The sequence below is a fragment of the Protopterus annectens genome, chromosome 13.part0, assembly GCF_019279795.1.
Source record: "Protopterus annectens isolate FY-2018-M chromosome 13.part0, PAN1.0, whole genome shotgun sequence".
NCBI lineage: Eukaryota > Metazoa > Chordata > Ceratodontiformes > Protopteridae > Protopterus > Protopterus annectens.
In genome coordinates this window covers 362,003,655-362,028,930 of record NC_056747.1, presented here as the reverse complement: position 1 = coordinate 362,028,930, position 25,276 = coordinate 362,003,655, and the positions used below count along the sequence as shown (strand labels likewise).

Below are 25,276 nucleotides of genomic sequence, written 5' to 3'. Positions count from 1 at the left end.
AGTTCCTTCTCAAAGGTGTCTCAGAGTCCCCAACTCGGTGGTAGAAGAATTTGTGGTAAAAAAAGATATCCTCTTATTAAGCTAAGTGCTAACATTAGGTTCAGTTTGCCAAATGACAAGTTGCCTTGATGGTCCTGGAAGTGACACACTAGAAGTGTAACTGTTTTACTTTCACAAGGGAGACTGTTGTCCTGGGGGAACAGATTGACTGAAAAAGTACTCGCAGTTATCAACACCTAAATGCTGTTGGGAGCCAATGTTAAAAGACGTTGACGATATCTGCAAGGCTAGTTTTGCAGCATTTGAGTCAGTAGTTCAATATTAGTTGAAAGGTCTTCATTAATTCTTCCACAGGAAGCTGGTAATTCAGAGATGGGTCCTGCCAAACAAAACACTAGCCTCCAGAATGAATAAATCTGAGAAAGTGTAGGTGGAATAAAGAAAAGTTATTTCTTTTTATTACCTTTTATTACCTTTTTGTTCTGTTGCCATGATTAATCCCCCCCCACATGACTATAAACTATCTGTCTGCATCAGTCCCAGTATATAATTTATATATTGCCTGAAGGCAAGTGATTGGTCTAGTTCTTAGAATGTTTTGAAATTTCACTGTTAAGGAGGAGTATTGCTTTCTTTGATGTGCATATCAGTAATGTTTACTCTGGGCTAATGTTTATGTAAAAATGTTAATATCTTTAGTGAGAAGTTAGATGCTGCATTTGAATGACGTTTTCCATTTAGGAACTTTTCTGAATTTTCTCATTTTATCTGGCTGTTACTTTATCCCATTTAATATCATTTTCTTACTGCTTGTTTTAATTCTGCGTCTTTGTTATGTTCAACAGGGTCTTCAGAAATATTTCTCCAAATGTATATCTTTCTTCTTCCTTTTGTGTGGTGCTTCTATTGTTTTAGTATTGTTTCCCAAGTCTCTATAATACCTTTTTTAGGTCTTCCATGAATTCCTTATTCCATATTTTCCATTATATTTATTGGCATATAAGCTTGTGTTGCTATTTTTTAGTTTATTATTGGAAATAGTGTATGGTAAATTCTGAAGATTGGGTATTTTTTCAACACCCGTCTTTCTAAGAACTTTGATAATGTGTTTGTTTTCTGTACACTTCTAACAGTGATGCTTCTTATCTTAGCAGCTTTATAGTTGAAAGGGGACTGCAGCATACAATCAAGTTTAAAGACATTATGGACAAAACTTTTGTTTTTAACATGGTAGAGGGAAATATTGTACACAAACAAAAGATTGTGGGGCCTAAAGACAGTCTGACATTGAGGGAAATGATTTTTATGTTGGAAAGGATGCTTTTCAGGTTGAAATGTGTACAAATTGAAAATGAATACTTAAGGGAACGTGTGAAGTTGAAAGTAGTACCCCAAGGGCTAAGTATGTATAATTTTCCATATGGTTTGCATTACAACACTGAGATTATTGCTGATTTCATATTGTTTGATGCCTGTGATATGGAATTAATTTTAAAGATTATAAAATGTAATGAAGGTATTTTAGAGAATTTAGGATCTGAAGATGATACTTTGAACAAGGTTATTCTAAATGCTTTACTATTTCAAGAATATTATGCCTTGTATGAACAAATTTAAAACAAGTGGAGAAGTAGTGTAATAATGTCTTTTTGAAAAAACAAAGAAAACTTGAAAGAGACATCAAACAATATCCATGCAAAAAAAAGCTTAAGCTAAGTGTTAGAACTGAGGACAATAACAATGAACACCAGTCACCACCCAAAGATTTTAGGGGTTTGAGAAGGCAACAAGTTAGGGTTTTAGATGAGTTAGATTCCTTTTCCCCAGAGCTACAGGATTTTCAGCGGTATGCAGGTTGGAAAGGCTGGCCAGCAAGTCAAAGCAGACAGTGGATTCAGGGCAATATCAACTGAATTTTCAGGGGCACAATTACTGCAGGCAAAGGGCGAGAAAGAGGAGATAATTGAATTTGTGAATGATGGGTTGATTGGCATTTACAAAGGGTTCCAAATCTACAATTATGCAGACCTTGAGTTAACTAAGGAACATTTTTTGTTTTTTATGAAGGGGTTTAAGTTTGTGCCCACTTGTCCTGCAAACATTGCTAATTCTATTATTGAATTAAAAATGTTTGCAAGAAAATTAAACTTTAATGTTTATTTTAAGGATCAAAAGAAAGATAATGAGTCTTCTCAGGACAGGTTTAGCTTAAAAAGACACAATACCTTTAACCTGCTCTTGCATGTAGTGTTGCAGGTTTTTGAAAAAGCAGTCATGGAAGATATGTATAAGCTATACTCCCAGGACAAGAAAATGTACCACAATCTTTCAAAAAAATAAAAAGAAATTTTGAGGATTATGAGGAGTAATAAAGAAATAAGGGTGATGAAGTCCGATAAAGGTGGGTGGGGTGGTGATTTTTAGAGTGGAGGATTATAACAATGGGATGACCAGTCTGTTGTACAACATAGTTACATATTCTTCCATTTCAAAAAATGAGATTTTTAGTTGCACATCAGAGAACTGATTCATACCTTGAGGAATAACTTTTTGGACAAACATATAGAGGTGGATACATATAAATTTTTACAACAAAAAAGCCTATGATTCCAAACATTTTTGGTATTCCAAAGGTTCATAAGAACTTGTTAAAACCCCCACTAAGGCCTATAATATTTGCAAAAGGTTCTAAACCCACTCCATGGCAGTTTTGGTAGATAGATGGGTAAAAGAGATAGTAATTAACACAACCCATTTGCTGACAAACTTGTGGGATTTCTTGAGTAAAATTAAACAAGAATTATGGAAAAGGGAACTAATATTTTTAACTATAGATGTAACTGATCTTTTTTCCACAATCCCCAAAATGGAAGGAGTACAATACTTTCAAGAAATGTCACATCTTTGTTCAACCCTTTCAAAAGACAACATTTGCCTAGTTGTTGAGCTTCTGGAATTGGTTTTGGAGAATAACTATGTGCATTTTGAAGGAGAGTACTACCAGCAAATCACAGGGGTTGCCATGGGTGTGGCCTGTGCCCTCACCTCTGCTAACATTGTAATGTTAGGGTGGGAAAGGGAACATATATTCTCCAGCCATTATTTTAAGTATTTATATCTTTATGTAAGGTTTCTGAATGACATACTTATTTTGTGGGATGGAGCAATTGAAGATATTCCAAAATTTATAAACTGCCCAAATGGTTGCTGTGGCTATTTCAAATTTACATATTCGTGGAGTAGACAATTTATTAGTTTTTGGGACACTAAGATCTCATACACAATAGGAGGTTTTAAATCAAATATTTTTAGAAAGGAAACCTGCAATGCATATTTATATTACACCAGCAACCACCCACATTTCCAGAAAAAAAGTTTAGTAAAAGGGCAAGCTATTCAAGTAGCCAGAATGACCTTGGTACATGATTAACTTTGGGGAAAATTGATGGAATTCAAGGGTATGTTCTGGGATATGGCATATCCAGAAAGTATGATTGAATGCATTCTTAAAGAGGTGTATCAAGGGTGCAGAAAGAAGTACCAACCCTTGTTGGGAAGGGAGATGACAAGACCAAAAGTGGCTGATAATGGAGGACATTATGAAAAAGCCTTAGTTTTAGAGCAGAATAATTATATGAATGACATTAGGGGAATAGTTACTAAGAACTGGAACATCTTTAGGGTGAATAATGAAATTCATGACCTTGTGGGGCATGAACCTGTCTTCACTCATAGGACAGGGAGGAATTTTAAGCAGCTCTTAGAGATGAGTGAGACCAGCAGGGTGCCACTACGAAGGGGACGGTACCTTGTGGATGTTGCACTCAGTGTGCGTACATTAACAAAGAAAAAAACTTTGGTTTTGAACAATATGTTGCAAATTAAGGTGTCATTTGTTAATAGTAATTGTGTCACTAGCAACATTGTGTATTTAACTAAGTGTGAAAATTGCACTGCATTCTATATCGGTAAGACGGAAAGAGCATTAAAATGAGAATTTATGAACATTTATACGATATAAGTAAAAACTAAGAGACAAATGCCATATATAGAGATTTTATTGTATGCCGTAATTTCAAAAGGTTCACTTTTGGTATTTTAGAAAAAATAGTGCTCCTAAAGAGGTAACTTGTGTGACAGTTAAAGTTAAATGCCACATTTTTTCCTAGTCTGAATGATCAAGTATTTACTGGACCAATATTATAAGAAAGAGCCAAAGTTTTAACATAAAAATATAAGTGTTATATGTTAATTAACTTTGTAAATGACCTAAATGGTCAGTGTGTGCGCACATTACAATATTATGTGAACAATGTTGCTGGAAACATTTTCAACTGGTTTTATAGTGTTCTGTAGCTTTAAGAATCAAATTTTAAGTAATTGAATCAAAGTAGTGATTGTATTTAATGTGTTGAATTTAATATATAAAGAGGATTGAGGCTGGATGTTTTTTATCTTATGAAGTCTCCTTGAGAGACGAAAGCGCTTATTGAGTGTTCATTTGGCGCATTTTTACATTAAATATTTCATCTTCTACTGCTTTTGAGTCCATTGTGCATTTTGGACTTTACAGCTTTATAGTTTTCCTCTATATGCTTCTATGGTGGCATTCTACTTGTTTACTTCCTTTCCTTGTTACGCTATGTTATTATGGTAAGACTATATCTTATTAGTTTAGCTGAACATCAATATACTCTATTTATGTTATATCTCACAATATATCTCCTCCTGTCTCTGATACAGTAGTACACCCACTACACCCAGGTCCCTGATTATGTTAAATTCAAGAGCACTCTACTTCAGAACAGGGGAACACTCGGAAATACTGGAGTTTTTTAGCTCATATGCTTTTTGCTCTATTTTAATGTATTTATTTATTCATTTTTTCAGTTCTGATGATCACAATTACTCTCCTCATGCATTCTCCAGGCACCCAAAGATCTTGACCTAAAAAAAGACAATAAAGGTATTAGCGAAAAAAAAGAAATTAATTTTGTGGGGTACATTAATTAAGATTATATTTGATGCAGTTTAACACTGGATCTAATCAAAATCTGTTAGCAATAAATTTAAAGTTCCTGTACTCCTAATAACAGTAACAAGTAATTCTATATCAGCTGTGTAAGTAATAAGAGAACATTATATATATTTTTTGATTTAACTATGCATAACCAAAAGGGACAAAACAGGCCACTTTGTAGATCTATGAGGTTCTCCTGTAAGCTGTGGTAAAGGACAAGCAGAAACTTTTTTATATTCTTTCTGTTTACTAAGTATGACCAGATCGAGTCAAGCAGTGAAGAGCCAGAGTGATCATTCCTATATCCTGTAGATTACATCTCGGTGATTTATAACAGTAACGATTTTCAACAAAAGTATAAAAACTCCAGTGATAACCATGGGAACATCATATGGCTTATAAATATACTGTAATAATGACAATGAAGTAGTTGCCTTGCAGACTCTTTGCATTATATTATTTTTTCAAGGTAGGTTGCAATTGTGAATCTAATATTCTTTCTGACACTTTTGTGAGAGATGATAGTAGTGTATTTGACCACTACTATTTAAATTATGATCTTTAAAACAATACATATTAACATAGAAATTAAACAGGTTAGCAATATGTCATACCACAAAGTCAGTGTATAGCTAGTTTTAAGAATCTAGTATCAATACCATTTTTGACACAAAAGGCAATATTCTACATTTCTAAATTGTCTTGGAACTTAGTTTTATTTAGTAAACTAAAGTAGAAACCACTTTGGTGCACATTTAGTACATGCACCTCTGCTTTAAACTACACTAGACCTCATTACAATAATTATTAATGGCCTTCACCATTTCAACTAAACAAAACAGACTTTCCAAGTTTTACATCAGGGACATTAACTCATTACAGCAGACTGATGCCTCCAGGTGCTTCTGCAGTTACATCCTACTGATGCATCTAGACATCAAATATTGCTTGTTAAAATTTGCATCAATAGTTTTATAACCATGCTAAATACAAAATATTAAAAGGTTTCATCTTAAACCTTACACAATTGCAAACTCTGCTATATTGATATTTGCCCTCTGTCTACTACAGGTAAAGAGATAATAATCATTGTTTACACACACACACACACACACACACACACACACACACACACATATATATATATATATATATATATATATATATATATACATTTCATGTTTTTCTAAATTTCTCAACAAACAGGCAACACAGAAAATACTGATTAGCCTCATATGAAAGCACCTCAGCTGGATGAGCATAATGCTACAGATAATATGTGTGTAACTTGAGTGGTTTCTGAGATATTGTAAGCCGTTTACAAAATACTGTAAATGTAATAATCATGGTGTTTACTGACTTATAAACCTCAGTTTAATCCCTAGAACCTAAAGAATACATCCACTATAAAAAAAATATTTCAGACCAAACAACCACTTCAAACACCAGAATTGGAGATAGATGTAGATTTATTTGTTAAAAAGTATATAACGTGTGCAATCTTTCGGTTAAGTGCTTTTGTCCTTTAAAATTTTGTGAGGACTTCCCCAGAACCATTATATTGCTTGAATCAAGCACCTTATAAAAACCCCCTTGACACACCCCCTCAAGCCAATTAATACTTTTAAAGTCATATACACATTTTTAAGACACTATCCAATACATCATCCTAGATAAAGATCTCATTAATTAAACCAGAATAAAATGTGGAAATTTTAAAAGTATAACATACATCATAAACAACAGATTTACTCCACTACATTCTCAATCCTCAAAGCCATATGTTTCAAGTCACTTAAAACAGAAATGTATTCATTAAGTCCTGTTTCACAGGTTGCATTCATGCATAGTTGCCAAACCATCTCCTTATGCAATAAATGTTTTGCCATTCGTCTCAATATCAAAAGCTTTCAATTTTTTCTAACAGCCAAAATTTGAGCTTGCTAAAATTATTACATACCAGTGCATGCCTTGTTAAGCACTTTTACTGCCATTTTTATTATGCTGTAATTATGTTGATATATCTTTCTATTTAAGGCATTTTTCATTTTACTTGTATACAATGCCTTGCATGAAAAGCACCTTACTATATAAACAATTTTGTCAGTACTGCAATTAAATCTACCCTTACTCATTAATTTCTGTGCAGTATCTATAATCCCCCCATTTTCATCTATATCTACATACGGGCATTGCTTACAACATCCACATTTTGTGGTTATAGACCCATTACTATTAATTAAAGTGGGTCTCTCCAATATCTTTTTCATGTTCTTCCTATTCTTATATGTGAAATTTGGAAGATTGGAAAAATATTTATTTCCGCTTCCAATACTAATTAATATTATCTAGTTTTTAGCAAAAAATCTGTTTGAGATCAAATACATCCAATGAATAATGAATCAGCATATTATTCACTCGTTTGTTATTATTAATAGATGCTATATTAACATAATTTGCTTCTTTGTTCTGTTTCATATACTGTAAACCTATATGGATAATAGGTGCATAGCAACCCTCTCTTTGTTGAAAAACCTGATTATAAAATTCCTTTAGAAACCCTTCCGGGTATCCATGTTCCAAAAACATCCCTTGCATTTTGTCAGACTCATCCTTACACCTTCTAATGAACTGGCTCTTTGATATCCCCTTCTTTTGATGTAAAGGATGACTACTTGTGTAATGCAAATAGGAATTCCTGAACATGGCCTTCTTATATATAGTGGTTTCATTTTTGTTTTGCACACCCCTATTAATTTTCATATCTAAATAATCAACTTCCTGTACATTAAAATTATATGTAAATCTTAAAAATATAGTTGTATTTTCTAATTCATTGACAAGCTCTAAAAATGTGTAATGTTTCCCTGCAAAATAATACAGATATCATCTAAATATATACAAAATAGTTTTTACTGAAGAGTTTGCCATTTATACTTCTTTAATAACCCCTATGGTATCAGAGATACGAACATTTCTTTGAAACATCAGCACATAATTTAATTCTGTAAAAAAGATTAGGCTCTGCCCATTGGAAGTTATAGTGCAAACTTCCAGAACTCCATTGGAGTGAATGAGTTAACCTATTTACCAAATGAATCATTATTAATTCATTCCTCTATTTTCTCATGCACGCAAATAATGTATTTCCTTTTTTAACCAACCCCAGGATTCAATAAAGCCTATACTAAGTGTACACGATTTGTATTCAATAAAATTCTTATCTCATTTTTGTGTTTTCTAGTCATTCAGAAAGATTACGCTAAGTGTACATGTAGTCTGCACTTTGTGGTAACCTTTATGAATCCCTGTCAATATCTAAAGCAGCAAAAATATCAGCAGGAAAACTAAAATTAGGAGGAAGAAGGTGTGTGTTATGTCTGTGTTGTCTGTTCCTCAGAACAGTGTACACTTAATGTACACTTAATGTAGGCTTTATTGAATCCAGCAAATCTTACTGAAACCACACACATAGTTAAAACTCTCATCTAACAAAACATATCAGTGACTTCTACAAAAGAACACAACAAGCACTACTGGAATACAAGTGAAGACATATTAAAATGCCACTTACATTAAACATTACATGTTTTTTCTTTAATTATCCTGTTTCTTTTTCTTCCACTGTAGCCAACAATAATTTATAACTCACAGTTCTTACAAGATCATTTTTAATAAGCTGTTTCTACATTCTGTCCTTCTTCTTAATTAAATTCATTGCCACCTTATCCATCTTACTATACTGTATTTATTGCCTCTTATTTAAATAAAACTTTTCAGTCACATACATTTTCTGAATATAAGAGTTTAAATTAACTTACCCCATTTATATGTATCATAGTTTTATTCATTCCACTGTCACTCTGACCTGAAGCAGGTAGGCATTCACCAGTGACTACAAGCAGGATGGTACATTGCTCTACTGTCAAAATACTAGTTTCTAAGCCCATGTCTATTACCAATGCATGACAAGTCCTAACCTACATTGTTGGTTGTTATGTTTAATGTTTAATGCACAAAACCTATTATTGCTGCCATTTATATTGTGAAGATCTGAATTCATCCAATTATGATAAAAGTCACTCATGACATTTAGTTATGTAACCTGAACTTATGAGGGAAGGTTTGCTCAACCAGCATATATGCTGTATACAATTCAGAAAGTTACTTCCTTATGGACCTTTCATCAATCATAATTTGTTGCTACAACATTAAAAATAATTTAATGAAGTTAGAAGAATCTGGAGGAAATGTTTCAGAACAGGGCTTTACAAGGACCCCAATGGACTTAGTAGTAAAATATAAACAACAGACAGTACACCTGATCAAGAAATGTACACAGTTTCTTAGTATTCACTTAAATTTTTAAACTGAGGGTTTCATCACCACTTAAATACTCTGAGCAAGCACCCTTCAGGAAATCATCACTTTCAAATATTTCAGACATAGCATATTTGCTACTTCTTACAAATTCTTAAGAACAAATACAGTGAAACTATTACTTTCCCTGGTATATTTTTCTGAAGTATAGTTTTATATCTGGTTCTCATGTATCATCACGAAAACAAAATCACAAACACTGTATACACAGCTGAAAACTTTTAATATTGGTAAGCGCTTTCACAGCAAGGATGCCATTTCATCAAACCGTTCATCCAATACAAATTTACTTAACAATATAAATAGAATTTTAAAAACAAATCTGCAAATCAAAAGCATGAATTAAGTTCACATGACCACTTCTTCTTCTTCTTTCAGCTTTTCCCAGTTAGGGGTCACCACAGTGGATCATCTGTCCACTCATGATTGGCAGTGGAGTTTTTACGGTGCCGAGTTGCCACCCCGGCGCCCAACCTTCCATGGAAGGCACACACATGCATGCACTCATGCCTAGGGTCAATTTAGAGTACCCAATCCACCTACAGCATGTCTTTGGGATGTGGGAGGAAACTGGAGCACCCAGAGGAAACCAACGCGGCCACAGGGAGGACATGTAGACTCCGCACAGAAGGCACCCCAGCCGAGGATCGAACCGGAGAACCTCTTGCTGTGAGGCAGCAATGCTAACCGCTGCACCACCGCAGCCACCCCTTCATATGACCACTATGTTCTGATATAATATAACTAGCTAGAAATCAACTTAAAGAAACACTGTAGCAATATAAGCAAATCTTATCATTCAAGCCTTGCTCCCTGTCAACTTGCAGTCTAATTATCCAGCGTAACTCCCTTTCTTCCATCAAACTCAAATAATCACCCATGCTGGCTCCAAAATCAAGTATCTCAATTACCATAAATGTAAAAGTATGCAGGGCTCCCATTTGGGAAGCGTGCCGTGCCAGAGCATTATTCTCATCATTTTGTCTAATATGTCTAACATGCTCTCTAATCCTTTCTTTAAGTGTTCTAGTCATCTTTCCTATATAGAAAGATGTGCATTGTTTGCACTGAGCTAAATAGACAACGTCTTGTGTTACAGTCAGCTGTCAAATTAAAAGTATAACAAGTATCAAATGATGGGTATATAAACATCCCTGCTGGGTTAATATAACAACAGAAATTACATGTGTGGCAGGGGAAGGTGCCTCTAAAAAATGGTTCTACGATATTGACATGCTTATCATAACAAAATAATCTCTTTAAATTCCTAAGTTCTTATATCTATAGGAATTTAAAGAGATTATTATGCTATGATAAGCATGTTGATATGGTAGAACTTGTTATACTTTGAATTTGACAGCTGACTGTAACACAAGACATGTTGTCTATTTTGCTCAGAAAGGATTAGAGATTGTACAATTGAGCTCCATCTTCATCCTAAGGTTTCTTACACTGTTCACATACCTGACGTTCATTTCTGTCAGTGTCCTCTGCATGAACTCACACCTGACAGAGCCAAAAACTTTATCAATAGTTATAGCTACTACTCCACCACCTCCATATTCTCTTGTTTTGGTGTAATCCATACACTAGAACACTAGTTTCCAGCTAGTTTTGGAGATATGCCATCTATAAATCCTCCTTTACTATAGTATCCTACTTATAACCATGTCACCTCACCAAAACTCTTGTGAATATGTTTCTGTCCACATTTAGTAATGAAATCAACCCATAATTCCCTGGTTTAATACTACGCCCTTAGGTGATACTACCATAATAACTTTCCATACTGAATCTGACATTTCTTATCTATCTAATACCCTTTCAAACATCCCCACCAACACACCTGACATGCCCTTAGTTACAGTTCTGTACAATTCCTGTGGAAACCAGTGTTCTTCACATTATTTCCCTTTCCTTAAAACATCTTTCTCTAGCATTCCCTACACTGGGAATTTCTCATCCAATCCACATCTGTCATTTGCTGCCAATCATTCTTACCTCCAATACTAGTTTTGGGGGTCATGTTCCATTCCTTCCCCATTTACTTCAGTATATAAATTCCACATAGAACTGTGTAAAATCATCCTCTGTGCCATCTTTCTTAAATACCTTGTCATGTCACTTGTCGAGCTTACCTCCACCCCTCTCTCTTTATTTTGTTCTTTCAACCTATTCACTTGAAATGTTGAATGTACCTTGCCTTGAATCCATTACTGTCCTTTTCTCCTTTATATATGTGCCACCATCTTCCCTATTACCTCTCCCTGATTGAAATGTATGCCCCCATTCTCCTTTTTATAGCTGTCTCTGATCTCTTATGATAATGCTTCTTTGCTCTTGCTTTAACTATTTTGACCCCCATGAACTATTCCTCCCCTCTCTCTCTCTCTCTGTCTCTCTCATTCTCTTTCCATCTTGATCCATTCCTTCCAGCCTGCTTTGAGATTATCTCAGCCATCCTCTACTGCCGTCTCTACCATACCATTCTCAATAGCCATTTCTGCTACATACTTCTAAGCCATTTCCCTTGCTGTGCATGTTCCCACAACCACGCAAGAACTTTCTAGACTCGTTACCTCAGCCCCATCTTCCATCTTTGCCTGTTCCAGTAGACCAAAAACATGTGCATGGTTTCTAGTACACGTTTCTTAAATGTCTACACTGCCTGGTTCTCCTACCAAATCATTGGAGCATAAAAATAAATCAAGGCAATTCACATGTCTGTGTGTGAATTCTGAGAATTAAAACATAGTCAAAGCCATGCCTAACCCGTCATTCATGACCGAGACTCACTCTGTCTGTGCACTCTTTGATTTCCTTTTGACAGTTTCCATTGAAAATTCCAATTCCCCAGCCCCCCAGTTCTCTGCTTTTATTTCATTTCCACACCCACTTCCTCCAGCATAACACCACCCCTTTAAAGGCACACAGTCCAGATTCTACTCTCACACTCATGCTGCTATTAACGTTTCTCCTACCTAGTAAGTCTCCTTTTCAGATTTAACATACAACACTATCTATCTTTCTCTTCCTTACCACAGAATGTACTCTACCTTTTTTTCTGACTACCTACTTTTGCTTCTCCTGGTAACACCCATTACTATCCCTCCAACGAATAAGTACCATATCATTCCCTGTCGGATGCCCCCAATCTTACAGTACTGAGTTCTGTTAAACACTACTGGGCTATATTCTCTTCATTTCATGTTAAACATCCCATACGTATCCTCCATCTTCACTGCATTACTATATCCTACCACACTTAGCACTCTACTTCAGTTAATTACTCCTCCTATCTGTGTGTGTGCATGTGTGTGTATTATATATAGATATACCCACCCCAACAGTCCATAAGTGTAAATATTCCAACTAGAAACTCAACTTCTAGTCACAAAATAAACCCTAACATCTCACCCCAACCTCCTGTTACTTATATTTGTCTCAGGCAATGCTATAACTAGAAAATCTGTACATTCTATGTGACTGTTGTATTTTTCAACTCCAAAACTATGTAATCTTGTTAAATCTTGCATTTACCAATGAATATTTGCATGCTATGTATAAATCTCATACTTGATTGCTATTAATCTGTGGAGCTTTTCTCCCTGGGCCTCCACTGAAAATGGACATGTATCCAGTCAGACTCTCCCAGTCAACAAATGTAAAATAAAATAAAAATAAATAAATAAAATATATAAATAAATAGATATAGATATATATACAAATACACACATTCATTTTTCATCTAACAATCTCTACAAACGTTTACCAGTCTTACTCCTCCTGCTTCTCTGAGGTAATATCAAAGTCAGACAAGTCCATCTCCACTCTCCTGTATCTTGTATCCTAATCAATGTACAAAAGTAACCCAATTAATGTCTTCATTCCTTACATAAGCCTCATTTATTTGCTATCTCAGAATCATGGGTTATGGTTAACAATCCTTTACATCATTTTTCCTTGGTTACTACTATTTTTTAACCCCCAGATGAGGCATAACACAAGCAGGTGAAACTCTCCTTCTGTTCAAGTCACACTTAAATGTCCAGTTACTTGTTCCAACACACCCTAACACAAATAATTATTCTAAATGACTACTTGTAACCATTCCTTCCTACACAGATACCATGTTACATCTCACTGTAGCATATCTACCACCTCCCTTCTCATTCCTCAAACTAAATAACCTACTAAAAGAAATAGCTTCCTCCACAAATAGTATCAAAAATCTCATAATACTTGAAGATTTAATCTTACCCTATTTAGTTCCATTTCCAATATAACCTGAAAACTTTTCTAATACAATTCAACCTTACTCAGTTCATATCTCAACCTACCAGGTCCAGCCTCTGTACCTCTCACCACTCCCTTCTAGATCTCATAATAACAAGCCTTTTATCTCAAACATCACCATCCATCCACTATCTTTCATTGATCATTGACCTACTAGTCTTCATATCCATCATCCATATGCAAATGTACCCCCAAAGCTCATATCTTTCTGTAATAAATCACAGAATAATATTAACAAACTTAGATCCACTCTCTCCTTAACTAATTGGTCAGCTGTGTTGATGTCCTCTGACCATAACACTGCTGCAGAGCTACTCACCTATATACTGACTGACCTGAAAAACTCCTGCTGTCCTGTAATCTAAGGAGTATACAAACCTAAAATTAGTAACTTAAAGCTCTTCTACAACTCAGGGACAAGGCACAGTATTCTTAGAAAGGACTTTCTATTACTATAAACAAACAGCGTTACAGCCAGCTATGCAACCTTGCCAAGCAAGCTATTCTTCATCATAAAAGTCATTTGATGAAATCATACCAAACCTCACTAATAAAATCACCCAAAAACATCTAGAAAGAGGTCAGCCATGTTACATGATGGAAGTGCCTTCCTTCCATGAATTCCACATCCTCACAACTTTCTGCCTCTGATTTCCTTTCTCATTTCAGCATCCTTCCCAGCCCTTTCTGTAGCCAATCACAAACTGCATCAGACACTCCCACCTCCTCTCCATGCATCACCTTACTTTCACATGCAAAGACATCTACCCTCTAAACACATTAAACTTGATACCCTCCCCAGAATTGACAACCTTCATCTATGGCTTATTTATCACTGTAGAGATGACATCATACCCCCAATGAAACACATCTACACCCTGTGTATTACTCTTAATAATATGCCTAACAACTTGAAGAATGTTATTGTAAAACTTCTGGACACTCACAACATTCTTCTTGGAATGGACAAAGGTCTAATTACTGGAGCAATTTTTCTTGACCCCGCCGAAGCCTTTAATCTTGTTGATCACTCAGTTCTCAAGGGAAAAATCCACTAGAGTATATAAAAGGCAACAATGAGAAGGAATATATTGGAATTGCCCTCAAAAAACAAGAGACCAAAACAAATCCAAAAATGTAATGAAAAATTGAGCTTTCATTTGATAAGAACTTAATCAGAATTTAACATTATGTAGCTTAAATGCATTCAAAACCATGAAGTGAAAAACAGACACAGCCAATAAAATCATCCTCACAATTAAATACAATATAAATAATTAGTTAATTAACCTATAGTGCATTTCATTTCCTTTAAAAATATATATAGAAGCACCATAAAAATAGATGAACCATGAATTTAATAAAAAATTACATTAAATAGAACAAAAACAAAAATGCTCATAATTTGTTCGCTCTCAGTATTACAATACGGTTTAAAGATATATTTTCATTTAAATCAGGTGGGGAGTTGGCATTCAGTCTTAGTGGCCAAAATAATTCCCTTGACTCCAACCTAACTTCCCATAGACCACCTTTCTCTGTCCTTTACACTTTCTACAGTATAAAAAATAGAAAAAAATCTTTAAAATCAGGACATTTAATTGCATGCTTAAATAAAGCATTTTATTGATCTGTTTTCCTGATAGCTAGATCATGTTCATAAATTCTAGTTTTTAAGTGTTTTTCAGATTTTGCTATGTAGAATGCAGGACACGTAAGGCAATTTACTATATAAACAATACCTGATGTATTGCAATTGAACCTGCCATTGTTAATTAATAATTTTGGGTAAGAATCAATCATAATGTTAGGGCCATCATAAACAAACCTGCACTGACTGCAAGCACTACATTTTGCCATCCCATGTTTTTCACTTAAAGCACACCTCTTTTGACAATATCCTTGATATTTTTGCCCCTTGTGTATACTGCAGTGGGGTATTCCCCTAATTTATCCTTCAAGTTATATAACTCAGTCATAAATTTCCAGTTTTTAACAATCAAATCTTTGACAAATCAACTAGTAGTGCCAAAAGATAAGACTATAGTGTTTGAATGGTCCCTAACTTTACAAGTGTTATTGGGAAACTGACCTCTTGTCTAAAATTGGTTTATATCTTTCCTATTTGAACTTTTTTACTGAGGTCACCTAACCTCGGGGTAGGTTGTATCATCTTCATCAAACTGAATGTTTGGTGTATATGACTTGACTAAGAGACTTTCCTGAATAATTTCATAATTATCTCTACAACCTTCAGGCAAGGATGACTACAGTAAATGGGTCTGCCTGTTTGTACTACCTGGATGCTAGATTATAACAGTGATCATAAATGTCCCATTATTGTTCCTAAGTCCTTCATATGTGGATTACTAGGAGTAGCTGTGGCCGCTGGGTATTCTGTCACCTGAGAGTCAGTATAAAGTTAAGACACTGGAACCATAAAATTAAGCTGTTTTATCTTTTGAAACCTTCTGATAAAACTCTTACATAAAAATGACCACTGTATTCAGACTATGATGATTTATTATAAATTGTGGAATTCAAGTCAAATGATTTATATTAGGCTTATAGCTTTAAAATTACTTACATGGGCTTGTTTCCAGGCATGGCAGAAGAGTAATTGTCCTTAACACTGCTGTATGACCGTGCAATATACACACGGTAGAGCATGTAATATATCTGCATAAAGACTGGTGGAATCACATTAATGACTTACAATTTATTAAATAAATCATATCTGTATGACATTCTTGAATGTTGTCTTATGATTTATAGTATAGAAATAATGTCTTTGCCAGTGCAGAACTGTCTTCAATAAGTTTTACATTGTTGGTTTTAACACCTCTCTAGATATGAATTTTAACTGAATTTTTCTTGTTTTTTTGTTTTGCTCAGCCTATATATGAAACCTGGTTCATTCCCCTCTACACTGTTAGTTACACTTCTTATCCTGTGCTCGCCTTAGCTTTACTGGAACAGGTAAGTGATCCCACTGTTTACTATGTAGATTTAGTTTCTAAGAGAGATAATGTCAACAAATATGTCAAGTGGTATCTGAAGTGTCAAATAAGGCTTTCAAAACATGATTAGGACTCTACTAAATTTTTGACTTAACATTTGTAATATACCTTGTACTGCATAGAAATAGAGGAATGTCCTACTGCAGTACAAAAAAATGCAGATGGAGTAAAAGTAAAAAAGATATCAGGACTCCATTATAGATTGAGTCATGAAAAACTCTACCTGTAGACAATGTAGCTGACTACATCAAATACACATTCTCAAATATTCTTGACCAACTAACACCAACCTGTAAAAAAAGTGTAAGATAGCATGAAACCAAACAAGTAATGTGTCATTATGAGAGCTATTATGGAATACCTGGAAATTACATACATACATACAGTTTATTATCATAATATCGAATGTGGCTGCTCTGCACATGGAAAAACGAATTACAGATGTCTGAATTTCTGTGTTTGCCGACCATACCATATTCGAAAGTCATATCAGTGAATGCTACTGTGCATTCACTGATATGAACTCGAAAAACTGCACAGAGATCGTGGTAATGAGGTGTGGGATATTCATCCCTTTCTTCACTGTAGTACGATCTTGGAGTTAGAACATATAGTTAGCAGGGGGTGTGGGGGCCGCCTGCAAAGCCATGATGTTAATTATAGGAGTTTTACATTACTTGTGCTCCTATATGGCAGTCCTGGAACACCATTAACAAAATATTACCTTCGGGGAAAAGATCTCAACCTGACCCTTTTCTAGATACAACCAATAACATGAACATACATTTCTTTATCTTCCTTAATTAACCAACATGCTCCTTCAAATATAGATCACAGAAAAGAACCTGTGTATGGAATTTTATATTCAAAACAGTATGTACTCATTACATCAAACCACTAAGTCTATTGGCTTTTTCCCGGTAAGGGGTCGCCACAGCGGAACTCCGGTCCACTAATGATTGGCAGTAGATTTTTTATGAAACGCCGAGGTGCCAGCTCGATGCCCAACCTTCAACGAAGACATGCCCATTTACGCACACATGTCTTTTGAATGCTACCTAACTGCAGGGAGGACATGCAGACTCCACACAGAAGGCACACCCAAGCCAAGCCGAGAATCGAATGGGAGAACCCCTTGCTGTGAGGTAACAATGCTACTGCCGTACCACCGTGGCTTTACATTACATCAAAACATTATATTTTTAAATTATGCAAACTTCTCTGGCACATGATAATCTCCCTATTAAATATTTAAAAAAGCTACCAAAAGTATAGATTCTTCACCGAATAATAAGCCTTTATTGAACTCCTTTACAACATGACAAGCATTCGAAATTGCCATCTTCAGACCAGTAGTAATACTATTTCCACTACTTGAGATTCTAAAAAAATATGCACATAATCATCTTCTTACTCACACAACAAAAAACAGCTTAAGCATTCCTCAGCATGGCTAACACCCCGGACAAAGTTGCAGCTGTGTTTATTGACTTATCAGAAGCATTTGATATCATCTTGCATCAGCTACTTCTGCATACAGTAAACTACCCTAGATATCAGCAAAACCAGTATACTCTTGTAAGTAGTTACCTACAAGATAGATCTCAAGCCATTCAGTGACATCAAATGTTCTCAATTAAGTCTGTTTCAGGAGGAGTTGCTCAAGGATCTATCTTGGATGCATTTCTCTCTTCTTTAACACATCCATTAATAACATTCACAGAAACGTTCCCAACAGTGATTTAATGCAATACACAGATAATTCAGCCATGATCTGCTCAGAAGTCCACATTGCAGCACAGCAGGCCCTTTAGAGCTGAGAAATGTCTCACACAATCCAGTCCCAACTAATATAAAGTCCTAAAGAGATCATACTGTTCATTGCAACCACATTGAAAGAGCAAGGTAGGACTCTTACTGTTGCACCATTAAAAAACACCACTACTGAACAGGTAGAACAAGCTAAAGTCCTTAGTGTTATATAATAGCACCTTGGATGTGATCACTGTGTTGGCTATAAAATAACCAAAACATACAACAATTTAGCCTCTCTCTGTAAAGCTAAACCTTATTTAAATGAGCAAGCATGAACACTCCTTCAATCCTCCTCAATGCTTCCGCATTACTAGTTCATTTAAAAAACATACGCCACAGAGCAGAACAGATCTACAGTAAAACAACTAAATTTGCATCAAATTTCACTAACTGAGCACATTATTGCTTGGTTGGAAATTACAAATGGTTAAAGCTACAAAATAACTTTCGTAGAAGTTAGTCATAATACAATTCATAAACCAAATACCCTGGTCTACAAATGTTTGAATATATCACCTCCCTTGACTATTAGGATTATAGCAAAAGCAACTCATTTGTTCTGGCAAAATCCTATAACTCTGTAGAAGACAAGTTATGCTCAGCCTGCGCAACAAAACTATGAACATCTATGAACAATTCTGTGCCATTTGAAATAACCGCTAAAGCTAACATTCGAATATTCATGCAATGTCTTAAAACATGCCTAACAAATAATAAAAATTGCTCATGTATACAGTTTTGACTGCAGTTTAAACTATTAGTAGATATGCAACTCAACACATAATTCTACAACTATCAAAGATCACATCTGCCAAGCAAAATTCCCTCCTCTCCTGCTAATTTGTTTCCAGATGAATGTTAACTGTCTGTATTCTTCTCCATGGTTCACATTTGCTAAGTAAAATTGCCCTTCTGTCCTGGTAATTTATATTTTCACATTCCAAAACCATGGAAGCTTTAATCCACAATAAAATCCACAAAGATGAGCGCTTTCGTCTCCTTACAAGACTTCTTCAGATAAAATACACTTGTGCTGCCCTTGTTATTTATAACAATCATAAATAATTGCCAATAAAGTCTAAATGAAGTCTGAATTAAATCTTTAAAGACCCAGGGTCCATTTTCTTCCTATATAGTTGTTACAATACAGGGTTTATATATATATATATATATATATATATATATATATATATATATATATCTATGACCAAAATGTAGAAAACTGTGGAAAAAAATATATACTTATGTTAACAGTTAATAACATCCTTAGCTCTTCCAATTTCTAAAAAATGTACGCTAATATAACAAATAAATTCATACCTTCGTAAATTTAGCTACTAATACAGGCTTTATGCTCACATATTCATTTAAACCAGGAAAAATAGTAGCCCTTAATCTCAATTGCCATTTTAGTTCCATGTTTAATAATACATTTTTCAAGTCCCCACCTCTGTTGTTACATTTAACCATATCTAAAATGGCAAACTTATAACCTTTGAAGGACTGACATGAAACTGAGTGTTTAAATAATGCGTTAGTATCTTTGCCTTTTTTGATGTCATATAAATGTTCCCGTATTCTTTCCTTAAATACTCTTTCAGTTTTCCCTATATAGAATGCTTTGCTGAAGATGGTGATATACAGGGTGATGTTTATTTAGATGAACCTAGTCTTAAAGATATGATTTTTATTTTTGAAAAAAAACATTTTAAATACAAATGTTTACAAATTGATAATAACTATTTAAACTGTTGTATTAACCACAAGATAGTCCCACAGGGACTGAGGATGTACAAGTACCCCTTCGGTATTGAATATTCTGATTCAGTTATACAGGATTTTCACGGTTATTTCGATGAATGTGGGTTGGGGTTGATTTCTAAGCTTGTTAAAAGTAACGAAAATGTGTTAGTGAAATTAACTGGTGAGATTAATAGACTGAATGGTGACATTCTAAAAGATTTTTTGTTCAAAGAATATGAACAGTTATATAATAAGACTTTACATAGAACAGATGTCAGGATTCAAAAAATCTATTTAAGAAAACAAAAGAAGTTTATAAGAGACAAACAACAATACCGTATGGGAAAAACATATCCAGGCCCCTACCATTGGGCCAAACAGCAAAAACAAGAAAAAACAAAAAATTATTACAACCATTATGGTAATAAATTTCATGCTTTTGAGCAAGGAATTCATACAGAGGGGAGAAACAATGGATATGGTGATAAGACCAACAGGGGCCTTGATGAATTAGACTCATTTTCTGTAGTACAGGAGGATTTTTTACCCAGGAGATCAGAACGCCTGGCCGACAAAGCCAGACATCTCCCAAACCCGGACCATTTGACAGGTCAACATAGGATCAATACTGGATGGAAGAAAACAGTGACGAGGGACAGATAGAAATAGTTAGACATAGTGATGGGATAGTCACGGAATACAAAGGGTTCAAAATTTTCAACTATACTACACATACTTTGGAAAAACAACACTTTGAATTGTTTTTGAAGGGTTTCAAATTTGTAAAATCTAATTCTGGGGATATAGCTAACTCTTTGGTAGATTTAAAGTTATACCTTCGGAAGCTAAATTTGAAAATGATGTGTGGAAAGGATGTTGAAAAGAACAATAGTGTAAATAGAGGTCTTTATAGGTCTAGCACTTTCAACCCACCCCTCCATCCGGTTCTTATGATGTTTGAGAAAATAGCCACTGAAGAAATTTATGAGGCCTATAATAACAACAGAAATTTAAGGGGGGGACAACAACCTTAGTTATGTTGAAGTAAAATGACTTCATGATTTACAAAGGCAGGGTGATTTTCGAATCATGAAGCCAGATAAAGGGGGGGGGGTAGTACTTTTTGGTAACGAAGAATATAAAAATATGTTAACTAACATCCTATTGGACATGGATACTTATTCTTCCGCGTCCATCAATGAAATTCACATCGCCTATAATAGAATTGACTCCCTTTTAGAAGAGTATTTAATAGAAGAGAGAATTGATTACAAAACACATCAGTATTTGAGACAACTTCACCCTACGATTCCTAATTTTTTCGGTGTACCCAAAATACACAAATCTATCATAGAACCTCCATTCAGGCCTATAGTGTCGGCGAGGAACTCAAAAACACACCCTTTAGCAGTCTTTATAAATCATCATACGAAAGAAATAGTAGTCAGCACCCCACATCTCATTCGAGATTCATGGGATTGTTTAAGTAAACTTACCCATGAGGTATGGGCAGAAAACTATTGTTTCATAACTATAGACATCAAAGATTTATTTACAAGTATACCACGTGATGTGGGTCATGAATATTTCAGTGACTGTGTTTACAAATGTTCTTCCTTGTCTAAAGACAACATTCAGATTATCCTAGAACTTATGGAGTTGGTGTTGGACAACAACTACATAGGTTTTCAAGGAGAATATTACCAACAAAGAAGTGGGGTAGCAATGGGGGCAGCTTGTGCCCCCGTCTATGCAAACCTAGTTTTGTTAGAATGGGAGAAGAGATTTGTGTTTAATAGTGCCTTCCAGAATTGCATTAAATTGTACCTTAGATTTTTGGACGATATTTTTGTTATTTGGGAGGGTAGTCAACACACTCTAGAGACCTTTATGGAGTATTTAAACAAGAGTACCAATTTTTTATCTTTTACACACACAACTAGTATGGTAAGTGTAAATTATTTAGACATCACTATTGCTAAGACTTCAAAATGATATAAATCTAATATATATCGAAAGGACACCTGGTGCAACAGTTTTCTGCATTACAGTAGTTTTCATCCATGGGTCCAGAAAAAAAGTATTATTAAGGGCCATGCTGTTAGAATAGCAAGAATGACTTCAGATTTTAAAGATTTAAGGGCAGAGTTTATTTTCCTGGGTAAAAAATTTATTGAAAGGGGTTACCCCAAAGGTTTAGTTGGAGATGTATTGGATGAGGTATACAGAGGTTGGGGTACGAAATACATAGCACTTTTGGGGCAACCTTTAAGCGCAGTTAAAAAACAAAATAAGGAAGAAATAAATCACTTTCAGGGAGCATGTGTTACAGAATATAATACTTTCATGGAACTCTTCACCCAAATAATTAAAACTAATTGGAGTCTGTTGAAGGCAAGCAGAGAATTGTATGAGATAGTAGGCAACCACCCCACATTCATTTTTAAGACAGGAATGAATTTTAAAAGACTGTTTGAAAAAACAGAAAAACAGGATAAAATTAAAAAAGCGACCAGTATTTGTGGTAGCTGTAATTTTTGCCCATATATATATAGAGAGGATAGTATTGTTTTAAACAATGGATTAAACAGAATGATAAAATTTTGTAAGGGTAATTGTAACAGTAAGATGCTAGTTTATATGGCAGTCTGTATAGAATGCAAAGCATTCTATATAGGGAAAACTGAAAGTGTATTTAAGGAAAGAATACGGGAACATTTATATGACATCAAAAAAGGCAAAGATACTAACGCATTATTTAAACACTCAGTTTCATGTCAGTCCTTCAAAGGTTATAAGTTTGCCATTTTAGATATGGTTAAATGTAACAACAGAGGTGGGGACTTGAAAAATGTATTATTAAACATGGAACTAAAATGGCAATTGAGATTAAAGGCTACTATTTTTCCTGGTTTAAATGAATATGTGAGCATAAAGCCTGTATTAGTAGCTAAATTCTGAAGGTATGAATTTATTTGTTATATTAGCGTACATTTTTTAGAAATTGGAAGAGCTAAGGATGTTATTAACTGTTAACATAAGTATATATTTTTTTCCACAGTTTTCTACATTTTGGTCATATATATATATATATATATATATATATATATATATATATATATATATATATATATATATATATATACCCTGTATTGTAACAACTATATAGGAAGAAAATGGACCCTGGGTCTTTAAAGATTTCATTCAGACTTCATTTAGACTTTATTGGCAATTATTTATGATTGTTATAAATAACAAGGGCAGCACAAGTGTATTTTATCTGAAGAAGTCTTGTAAGGAGATGAAAGCGCTCATCTTTGTGGATTTTATTGTGGATTAAAGCTTCTACGTTTTTGACTGGTGACCTGGACTGTTTTTTTATTTTTCATTGGAATGGTTTTTGTGACATTACCTTTTGGTTCTTTTATGTTTGCTCAACTGTATCTACATATTTGTACAAACTAATATATATGCTACCTATCTGCTTTCTATACGTTCTTTAAGATAATCACATTACTTTTGTCCCTTTCATTGTCACATTTTATTTTTTTTACTATTTTTCTCACTGTGGAGCTTTTCTCTTGTCATAGATGGTCTAGATTAATAAAATAACAATACAAATTAATTACCCAACAATAAATCTGAAATAAATGTGATTGCTAGCCAGGAAAACGTTTGATAGGCACTTCATTAGGTTTGACTATAAGTAGCCAAGACAGGTCAAGTTTGGGCTGACTTCAAGTGACTATGTAAGAAAGCACCAAAAAGCAAAACTATTATACCAGAGAAAACATCTGTTTTGCCTACAACATCTGCCTGATGTTCGATGGGCCACCTCTACGAAAGTAACCACTAAATTAAAGTAGTCGAGTAGGAGGGTCTAGTGAATAATTATCGTGTAGTATAAATCGCATCACTGAAATTTATCTAAACTGTAGAAAGCGATATTGTAACATGAAGGTCTAGTACAGAGTTATTCAGGCATTGTAGAATTAGAATGTTTTACTACATTTTAGCACCAGGACTAATGTCCTTTTCATAAATTGCTTAGAGTCTGACTTTAAGTTCATCAGATAGTGTTCATTCAGTTATCAGAGTTTTGTGGTTAGGTAGGACTGTAAAGATTTTGTATAACATTGACGTTTCTGTCTCTTATATATATATATATATATATATATATATATATATATATATATATATATATATATGGGTCTACTGCTTTTAGTCGAATTACATTTGGTTGAAAATGATTTCAGGCAGCCCACTTCACTGAAAGCACATTTGACTGAAAGCTCATTTGTTCGAATTACATTTGGTCGAAAATGGAATATAGCCCCTGCCCCACTGCAGTGCGACCCTGGAGTGAGAATATAAAGTTAGGGGGTGTGTGGGGTGAATAGCCCCTCACATTTTGCAACCAGGTTTTACTGACGTTATATGTTTCAATATATTTTTATTGGATACACATGTATATAATAGTGCATAAACTGCAATTATGTGGGGGGCTACACCCTCCACACACCCCAATGTGGGGGGCTGTACCCCCCACACCCCCTTACTTAATATTCTCACTCCAGGGTCGCACTGCATTGGGGCAGGTGCTAAATAACATTTTTGACCAAATGTAATTCGACCACATGATCTTTCAGTGAAGTGGGCTGCCTGAAATAATTTTCGACCAAATGAAATTTGACTAAATACAGTAGATCCAGATATATACATATATGTGTGTATATATATCTATATATATATATATATATATATATATATATATATATATATATATATATATAAAATTTTGTTTTATATATATATATATATATATATATATATATAAAATGTAGTTTTATAAGTATATATGAATAAATATATATATATGTAATTTTCTTTCGGCAAACAAAGGGTGTGGCGATGGGGAACAGTTGTGCCCCTTTGTTTGCCAATCTTGTCATGTACAAATGGGAAGCAGAGTTTGTTTTTAAGTCCCCCTACAATGAGTATT

At 34.5% G+C, this 25,276-nt stretch overlaps 1 protein-coding gene across 1 annotated transcript in view; it reads left to right on the top strand.

The window, feature by feature from the left end:
- LOC122787323 (phospholipid-transporting ATPase IC-like) overlaps window positions 1–25,276 on the top strand; it is a 446,410-nt gene that overhangs the window by 359,937 nt on the left and 61,197 nt on the right. The window contains exon 23 of the mRNA XM_044053968.1: window positions 16,592–16,675. Within this exon, the coding sequence (XP_043909903.1) occupies window positions 16,592–16,675 (84 nt within the window). The remainder of the gene's footprint in view (window positions 1–16,591; window positions 16,676–25,276) is intronic.